This window comes from Vombatus ursinus, unplaced genomic scaffold (assembly GCF_900497805.2).
Source record: "Vombatus ursinus unplaced genomic scaffold, bare-nosed wombat genome assembly UNPS02014826.1, whole genome shotgun sequence".
Lineage (NCBI taxonomy): Eukaryota > Metazoa > Chordata > Mammalia > Diprotodontia > Vombatidae > Vombatus > Vombatus ursinus.
In genome coordinates this window covers 11,352,564-11,361,871 of record NW_020954604.1, presented here as the reverse complement: position 1 = coordinate 11,361,871, position 9,308 = coordinate 11,352,564, and the positions used below count along the sequence as shown (strand labels likewise).

Below are 9,308 nucleotides of genomic sequence, written 5' to 3'. Positions count from 1 at the left end.
GGGACTTAGAGGCGGGGCGGGGCATGGACATAGGGAAGGGGGCTGTGCTAGGAGGCAAAGGGAGGGGAGATATAGAGGAGGGGTTAGTGCCTGGTACTTAGTAGGCGCTTAATTAATGACAGTTGCATTGAATGATGAGAAAATAAATGGAGAAGGGCAAAGGATCTCAAGCAGAAAAGGGAAAGTACTAGGTAGTGCCTTAGACCTAGAGTTAGGAAGGCCCGAGTTCAAATCTTGTCCCTGACACTAGCAGTGTGACCCTGGGCAAGTCACCTAACCACTGTCTGCTTTAGTTTCTTCATCTCTGAAATAGAGATAATAATAGCATTTACTTCTCAGGGTTGTTGTGAGGATCAAATGAGACAGTAGTTGTAAAACTCTTAGCAGAGTGCCTGGCACATAGTAAGTGCTATATAAGTGTTAGCTATCATTATTATTCATAATAATAATGAAAAGGGAAGAGAAGGAAAGTTTGAAGTTCCAAAAGCTAGCTGACTGTCTACTTTGGTATCACTTTGGTGATCAGTTCTTCCAGGAAATCTTCCCTGATTCCTCCAGGGATGGGCTTAAGTCTCTACACTACTGATTACTGGCCACGTGAGCCTGGGAAGTTCACTTGACTCCTCTGGGCCTTATTTTCCTCACAAATAAAATGAAGGGATCGTCTGGATCATCCCTTCCAGCTCTAATATTTATTTGATTTATTTTATAGCACATTCTGCCATTGAGCAGAGTTATCTTTGTACATATCGTATAATAAACACTTTGAGGGCATATTTTCATCTGTGTTCCAGTGCTGAGGACAGCTCCTGGTGTATGGTAGGCATTTAATGAAAATTTGATGAATTGAATTGAGAATTGCACTCCCACTACTTAGACATTTATTAAGTGTTTACAACACTATGCTAGATCCCAGGAGAGATAGAGATTAATGAGACAATATCCCTGTCCTCAGAGATGTTATAATCTTGTAGGTCAGGCTCTCACTTGTTTCCTTCCCTTCCCCTATCCCAACTTAGAATATCTCACTTCACTTGTTTTTGGTCTCCCCTCCCCTCTCTCCCTTTCTAGGGTCATGGATCCCTCCATCTGTCCTACCTCCCTTGCCGAGGTAGGGCCCTTTGTGGTTTCACTTCCTCTTCCCACTCTTTTCTGCCCTGTCCTGAAACTGAAGGGCCCCAAAGGCAATTTCTCTTTTTCTCTTTACTCTCACTTTAGTTGGTCTAAGAAAGAGGTCAGACTTGTCTCCTAACAGGGAGAATCAGAGAATTTTAGAGCTAAAAGTGAATGTATAAGAAAGAATACTGGATCAGGAATTAGAAGACCTGGGATTAAGTGATGGATGTGTTCTGAGAAGTAAATCAGTTTACTTCCCTGAGCCTCAGTTTCTTCGCTTGTAAAATGAAGCTAAGACAGTAACCCTGCCTACCAACAGGGTTGGTGTAAGGGTTGGATGAAACAATGTATATGAAAGTACTTTGTAACCATTTTGCTTTACAGATACAAGATAAATTTAAAGTTTAACTAATGTTTATTATTTAGTGGATACAAAATGGATACACTGATACTGTTCTCAAAGAGTTTAAGATCTAATGGGGGAAGGATAAGTTTACAAAATAAGGATGAAACAGAGCAAGTGAGAGAAGTATAAAGAGGAGACTAGCCAAAGACACTTGAGGAGGGAAAGATCATTTTAAGCAGAATTGGGGTAGAGATGACCCCTGAATTGGGCCTTGAAGGTAAGAAGAGACTTAAATACATGGAAATAGGGGAGAGGAAGAGTCCATTCCAGGCATAGGCATAGTGTAAGCCAGAGGTGTCGAACAAAAGGAGTTTAACAAAATAAATAAGAATACCATAAAACATAAGTAATGTTAATTTGTGGTCTTCTAAGCCCTCTGGGATTCATTTCTATTTGAGTTTGACACCACTGGTATAAACAGAGGCAGGGAGATGAGAAGGGGCATGATGGGTATTGAGGAGGAGGAGTAGCCTAGTTTGGCTGGAGTATAGACTACACAGTGGGAAGGGGGGTGGTATAATGTTGGAAAGGTAGGTTGGAGCCAGATTGTGAAGGGCCTAGAATAACAGAATAGGGAGGGTATGCTTTTATTTGGTAGATGGCTTGGTTGTTATTATCAACCCTCCTCATTTTATAGATGATTCAACAAAGATGGTTAGAGCTGCATGTTGACTTGGCAAATTCTAGCCCTCAGGCTTCTCTTTACTATGCTATTGTTAATAATAATTTTATACTCTTATGTAAGTGTTTATTGTGCCTGGCCAACAGAGCTGGGCTTCTGGCCCAGTAGCCTGAGAGAGACAGGCCTCAGCACATGGGAGGGTTGTGCAGCTGCCCAAGAAGGGTGTGGGTGGGTGGATGGCCATGAGTTTCTGGGTTCCATGCCACAGGCCTCCCCAGATCTGGTTCTGGGTGGGATCCCCAGAGGGGCTACTTAGGTGGTAAAATTTGGAGGAGTTGAGGAGATGGCTTATGGTTGGATGGTTGGTAGAGTAGGAGGGTATTCTAAACCCCCAGGCCCTTCAGAATTCACACAGAAGGCGTGGGAGAAGGGGGTAGAGAAGCCAGGAAGATGATGTGCTTTCTTGGAGTGAAGGGATCAAGTTGAGGAATGTAGGAAAGTAGACAGCAGATGGCATGGAATGGAGAACTAGGGAGGTGAGCTGTAATTTAAATTCAGACTCTCAAAGAACCAGCTTATTTGATGAAATTATTCAAGAATCATTTCTTTATGTCCCTTGATAGAGTCTCAAAGCTATTAGTTAATGCATATAATAGAAAATATCGTCATGTGACTTTCCAGGGCATGTTATTTGTCACTGGTAAATTGGTTTTCCACCAAACTTTGCCATCAGTATTTTAATTGTAATGAGGCTTAGGCTCAAGGCCATATTGTGTTAAAGGGGTATGAGGACCTGCTTAGCCTGTAACCAAATGTTAAGTCATTTTGTCCTCCTGTCAACAATATTTATTACTTATTGAATACCTATTGCATAATGGTCACTGTGAAAAAGATAGAAAGAAATAGAAAATAAAGGCCTTAATCTTGAGGTGCTTATATCCTGGAGGAGAGGAGGAGACATGAGACAAGAGCCCAAGATATTTAAAAAGCATCATGCAGGTGAGGCCAAATGAAGAGATTTATGTTGAATATTTAAGTGTTGAAGGGACCCTAAATAATCAATCAGAAAATCAATATGCATTTATTAAACTCCCACAATGTGGCAGGTACTATGCTAAGCACTGGGGATATAAGGGAGGGGGCACAGCTGGAGGGAAGGCAAAACCTCCACCCTCCAGGAGCTTCCATTCAAATGGGGAAAGCAACATGTTCATAGCCATATGTAAAACAGGTACTAAGTAACCTAACGGGGAAGCAGCAGCAGCCAGGAGGACAAGAAAGGGCTTCCTGCAGAAGGTGGCACTGGAGCTGAATTTTGGAAGAAAGCAGGGGTCCCAAGAGAAGGGGGTGAGGATGGGAATGCTTCTGACGCAGGAATGTTCCAGGCCCAGGAACAGCCAAGCATCAGGGCATAGAAATGAGAAATGGAGTGTCTCATGAGAGGAACAGCAAGAAGGCTGGTATGACTGGACTACAGAATGCATAATAAGGCAGGAAAAGTAGGAGGGGGTGTAGATTGTAAAGAGCTTTAAATGCTAAATGCAGTCATTTGAGCCTGGAGGTAATGGAGAGCCACTGGAGTTGATTGAGAAGGGGAGTGACATGATCAGATCTGTGCTTTAGGAAAATCACTTTTGTAATTGATATAGTGGCAAGGTGAGAATCAAGTAGGTAAATACAAAGAAAGCGTTTCCTAGAGACTGGGGATTTTGAAGAAGATACTGAATGTGGATTGGGTAGCATGTACAAGATGGTGTTTTCGTCAAAAAGAAGGTTGGAACAGACATATTATGTGGGGGGTAAGCAACAAATTTGCTTGACTGGAGTAAGGAAATGACAAGAAATATTAGATAGGCACTGAAAGGAACTTGGAATATGGGTCAGAGGATGAGGATGTATTCTATCTGAGAGTCTAGAACCAGCTCCTTTTGAATGGTCAGAGGAGTCAGATTGTTTCTAGGAGTGGTGGAAATGGGAGAGTCTTGGGTTTGCCTTGGCTGGGCAGTGCCCCTGAAGTGGCATCCATTCACCCACTTGTGCTCTGCCTCTTTCTCCTAGTGTGCAAGTATGTAGCCGTGGAACTGAAGTCAGCTTTTGAGGAGACGGGCAAGACCAAGGAAGTGCTTGACACTGGCTATGGCATCCTAGACCAGAAAGCCTCCAGAGTCAAATATACCAAATCGTAAGTGAGCAGTGGGTACATAAACCTGCCTTACTCTGTTTGTGGACATGACAGGGACTCGTAGTTTTCTCTCTGACCCCCTCCCGTCTCCCAGGAGAGAACAGTGGCACACAAGGCTGTGTGGTGGAATGGAAAGAACATTGACTTAGAAGTCCAGAGAGTTGAGTTTTGGTTCTGGTTTTGCCACTAACCAGTTGTTTAACCTTGAGCAAGTGATTTCCCTTCTGTAGGCCTCCCTTTCCTTATCTATAAAAGGAGAGGGTTTGATTAGATGTTCTCTCTAAGGCCCCTTCTGGCTCTGGCATTCTATGATTCTGTGATCCCCCAGGCAGGAAAAACCTGTCCCCATTCCTCTGGTGGCAGCAGCAGGGGCCATGTGGAAGTGGGTGGGGAGATCACTACCCTTTGTGTTGGCATTTCTTCAGGGATCTTCGGTTAATTGAAGTAACTGAGACCATCTGCAAGAGACTTCTGGACTATAGCTTGCATAAGGAAAGGAGTGGCAGCAACCGGTTTGCTAAGGTTAGCATCATGCCCTTCGTTCCCTCTGAGTCCAGGGTGTGTGTGTGTATGTGTGTGTCTATGTGTGGATCTGTGTGGGTGTGATTTGAAGTACAAACCGTGGGACGTCTTATTTCCTGAAGCTGGCCCCACCTGCTCTTTATCAGTTTCTGTCTGTACTCTGTTTAACCCTCTCAGCCCCACCTTTTATAGATGAGGTTTGTGTTTTTCTCATTGACTGACATTAGGGATATTCCTAAGGGCCTGACAGTGCTGATCAAGATCCCTGAAGCCCCAGTGGCAGAGATGGTCAGAATTACCTATTGGTGGTGGGAGATTATGCCAGCTTCCAGACTTTTAGAGCTCTTCCCAAAATTGGCTAGGTCTCGATCGAGAAAGGGGACACTGAAGGAATATCAGCAAGAGGTTTAGGGAATAGGAAGGGCAGCTTTTGAGCGAGGAGTTTGGGTTGAGGCTAGAGAGTGAAGATAGGAGTAAGAAGTCACAGCTGCTGATCAGGAGCACAGGAGGAAGGCCAAAGTCAAGGCCAGCAGCAAGATAGAGAGGCAGCAGAGGTAGAATGTGAAAGGCCCCGTTAGCATTGTTGCCGAGTGGTTCCTGTTCAGGTGTGTGCCAGACTAGATGCTCTCCGAGGCCCCAGCAACTCTGAGATGCTGTGATTTTGTGGTCCCTGCAGCCTGACATAAAAATGTTCATTACCTTGAATTGATAGCTCTTTTCTGGCACCTTCAAGGGTTGAAAGGGGCAAGTGGGCCAATACCCTTATGTTTCTTTTTCTTAGGGTATGTCTGAGACTTTTGAAACACTCCACAACCTAGTCCACAAGGGGGTGAAGGTGGTGATGGACATTCCCTATGAACTGTGGAATGAGACTTCAGCTGAGGTAGCCGACCTCAAAAAGCAGGTATGTGCCCAGGGAACTCCCCCGCCTATTCTCAGTGTCATTCCCTCCTCTTCTGCAAATTTTCATAGAGGATTTTGTTTGCATTTCTCCTTTTTTCACTTCACCATATATTTATTTGTGCATGATTCCTCCATTTCCTTTAATTTTTGTATTTCCTCACGAACCTAACAGTGCACTGCATGTAGAACCAAGTAAGTGTGGATGTTACATTTGATGCCATCATAGCAAGATAGTGTCTAAGAGACGAGCTTGGACTATCTCCTGGGGAAAAGACAGGGCATGAGTTCCCGAGTCCTCAGGCCCCTCAGTGCCACCATTTTAGTCTCTGTCAGTGAGTCCCTCTTCCACATCACGAGCAGATGTAGATTAGAAGCATGAGCCTCCCTAGAAAATATCTTAATGTGGCCCTGCCAACAGAGATTTCAAGGATTTGGTAGTGGTAGTGGTTTATAATGTCAGTATCCCTTCCTGAAGCTCTTAGATAGGCCTAGGTTTCCTTTATAAAAATGAAGAAATTGGACTAGCTGATTCTGAGGCCTCTTCCAGGTGTGACGTTCTAGGTTATGTGTGTCTGTGTCTCTGTTGGCTTCTGCCTTAGTGTGATGTGCTGGTGGAGGAATTTGAGGAAGTGATTGAGGACTGGTACCGGAACCACCAGGAAGAGGACCTAACCTCCTTTCTCTGCGCCAATCATGTGCTAAAGGGGAAAGATACAAGTGAGTGAGAGCTGGGGCTGGGGCTGGGGGTGTGGGGAGACTCGGGTTAGTTATCCCTGATAGGAAACCTGAGTTTGGTGAATCCTGGGAAAATAGGGGTGGGGATCTCTGATAATAGAGATCTTGTCCTTGGGGGCTACAATTCCACAAGGTTTTGAAAAAGATGCAGAATGTTTACCAAGTAGAATCCATGTAAGTTTAACTTGTGAGCCAGGAGAAGCGTGTTTGTCTAGGCTGTCAGGCAGGGGGCATCAGAGGCAAAGGCCCGAGGTGAAACCATCAGAGCTCACACATATGCGGCACTTTTTTGTTCATCCGGCAAATGTGTATTCAGTACCTGTTACTATGTGGAAGACGCTGTACTAAGGATACAAAGACAAAATGAAAAACAATTGTGGCCTTTACGGGGCTTACATTATACATTATTCTTTGCAAAATTCCTTCCTCACTATCCAGTAAGGTAAACAGGGTAAATATTTTTAAAATTAAATTTTGGTGAGGTTTTATCAAGAATTCATTTTTTTTTCCTCTGTTCTACTCCTCCTTCCACTGGAAAAACAAAGGAAAAAACCCCCCAAAAACTCTTGTAACAAATAAGCACAGTCAAGCAAAATCTGTCCAAGTAGGGGTATGCTGGCTGTGCCTAAGAATGTGTCCTGTTCCACATAGTAGTCCATCATCTCCCAGGCGTGAGGTTGGTAGCATGATGAGGATCAGACTTTGAAATCATGCTCTTATGGTTTTCCCCATTTTATACATAAAGAAACTGAGGCTTGGAGAGATTAAGTGAATTGCCCAGCGTCACACAGCTAATGAACATTGGAGCTGGGATTTGAACCCACTTCTGACTGTAAAGCATGCGTACTGAATGAATACAAGGCTGTCCCTTGTATCCCTGTGCATGCTCCCTTTCCTCAGCATCCTCTCCTAAGCATTAGTACAGTAGCCCCAAGGCCAGCAGTTGATGCCCATCAGGTACTTGGCAGATAAACTCTCCTGGTTGTTGCTGGTTATCTGAGCATTCTGTCCCTTCCCCTCTCCTCTCACCAGGTTGCCTGACGGAGCAATGGATCAGCAAGAAAGGGGACACAGCAGCCCTGGGAGGGAAGAAAGCCAAGAAGAAGGGGGGCAAAGGCAAGGCATCCAACAAGAACAGCAAGCAGAGGAAGGATCCAAGAAACCTAGATGAGGACCCTCATCCTGAGGAGGATGAGGGTGTCCAGAAAGCCACCCCTCTCACACACAGCCCCACCGATGAGCTGTAGAATCCAACCATGCACCCCATCTACTGCCCCGGGGGTGCAGAGGGAAGCGCTTGGCTGAGGGAGACTCTGTTCTCTTATGCCTCTGGCAGACAAGAATGGACTCCCCAGCTCTGGGGGTTCACTGCACCCCCTGCTGTGCCCTTGTCTCGCTGAGGATTACAGAGCCTGCCCTTCCTTTTCCCTTCCTGGCAGCTGCTTCTCTCCTGGGCTTGAAAGAAGAGTTGTGTGGTGGCCCCAGAGCTAAAAACTGCATTGTAAACCTTCGAGGGATGGGTCTGAGCATTGCCAAGCCCTCAGGGAGGACTCCATCCCTCATTGTCCCATTGGTGCACCCCCACCTTCTTCTAGTGGGGGTGGTTCAGCAGCACCACTCCCCCTGTATCAGAAACACCTCTCTCCTGGCCCCAGTCCTACCAGGAAGGCCTTCCTCACCCCAGTCCTGGTTGAGGCTGTCTTCCCCAGGGCTCTAGCCCCACCACAACCATGTGATGCCCGGTCTCTACCCCTCCCTAACCCATTTTACTGCACAATGTGCAGAGTAAAAAATATTTGGCCTTTTTACTCTGTGTCCTAACTCCCTTTTCTGTGCCTCTCAACTGGCTTTCCTCCCATTCTTCTACCCAGAATTCATGGGACTTGGCATAAGGATGGTGCAAAGGGTAGTGAACCCTTTTTGGCCCTTGATTTCCCACTTACTCTGGGGAGTTCTCGCAAGCTGATCAGGAAGAGCAAAAGCAAAGAGGAAATCCTGGGAAACCTAAGAGCAGTGGGGAGATTGTACATGAGGGGAGTGGGGGGGGGAAGGTAGAGAATGCTGAGAGGAGGGCTCCGGTGGCCCCATTTTAACCTAGTAGGATGGAAGTTGTCCTTATCCCCCTTCAGCTTCACATCAGCCCCTACCCTGATATAGCTGGGCCTTGAAAAGTGACCGCAACAAGGACATTTATAAATACCCCATTCTAGAGTAATAGTCAAAAGGACAGCTGCCTTTGTTCCCACTCGACTTCCTAGAGCCCTTTCCTTTTCTGCTGTAGAATTTGGTAGTCTTCCCAACCCCCTGGCACCAGGCTCCCTTTGTTCCTGTTTTCCCTTCTGCCTGGTCATCCTTTGGCCATCCTTTATGGAGCTGTTCACTGCCATCCTGCCCGCCCTCCCCCCCAAGTCCCTCCTTTGTGATTCCAGGTTTTGTGTAAAGTGTTTACTGCTTCCCGTCCTCAGGGCTGCCCCTTGCCATTGAACTTTGTTCCGTGTCCCCCTCCTCCCCCCCCCCCCCCCCCCCGGTTTTTTTCTGTTCCTTTTGAATGTACCATGTAGTACTCCCTCTCCTCCTCCCCCACCCCAGCCAACACCTGCTCCTTACGTGGTGTCCTCTGAAGTTAGGGGAGGCAAATTGGGGCCCTTTTTATCCCTCCCCTGCTAGTCCTGAAGGAGCAGCTGGGCCCAGGGCTTCCAGCACCTGGCACTAACGGTGCAGGGTACAGTTGGTGTGGAACTGGTTTGATTTCTTCTCCCACACCTCCCCTTCAAGCAGCCATTATCTAGGATGAGGAATATTGAAGGACCCTTCACTATAGT

At 46.1% G+C, this 9,308-nt stretch overlaps 1 protein-coding gene across 1 annotated transcript; it reads left to right on the top strand.

Moving 5' to 3' along the window:
- Nucleotides 1–3,137: 3,137 nt before the first annotated feature.
- On the top strand, nt 3,138–8,294 carry CNPY3 (canopy FGF signaling regulator 3). Its single transcript, XM_027838366.1, has 6 exons — nt 3,138–3,143; nt 4,061–4,326; nt 4,752–4,848; nt 5,630–5,752; nt 6,351–6,468; nt 7,519–8,294. Exons 1-6 carry the CDS (start codon nt 3,138–3,140, stop codon nt 7,731–7,733), a joined length of 825 nt encoding a protein of 274 aa, XP_027694167.1. The 3' UTR covers nt 7,734–8,294.
- The last annotated feature ends 1,014 nt before the right edge of the window (nt 8,295–9,308 follow it).

Coding starts and splice junctions, on each gene's coding strand:
- CNPY3 (XM_027838366.1), top strand. Junction 4,327..4,751: donor AGAGTCAAATATACCAAATC/GTAAGTGAGCAG, acceptor GCATTTCTTCAG/GGATCTTCGGTTAATTGAAG. Junction 4,849..5,629: donor GCAGCAACCGGTTTGCTAAG/GTTAGCATCATG, acceptor TCTTTTTCTTAG/GGTATGTCTGAGACTTTTGA.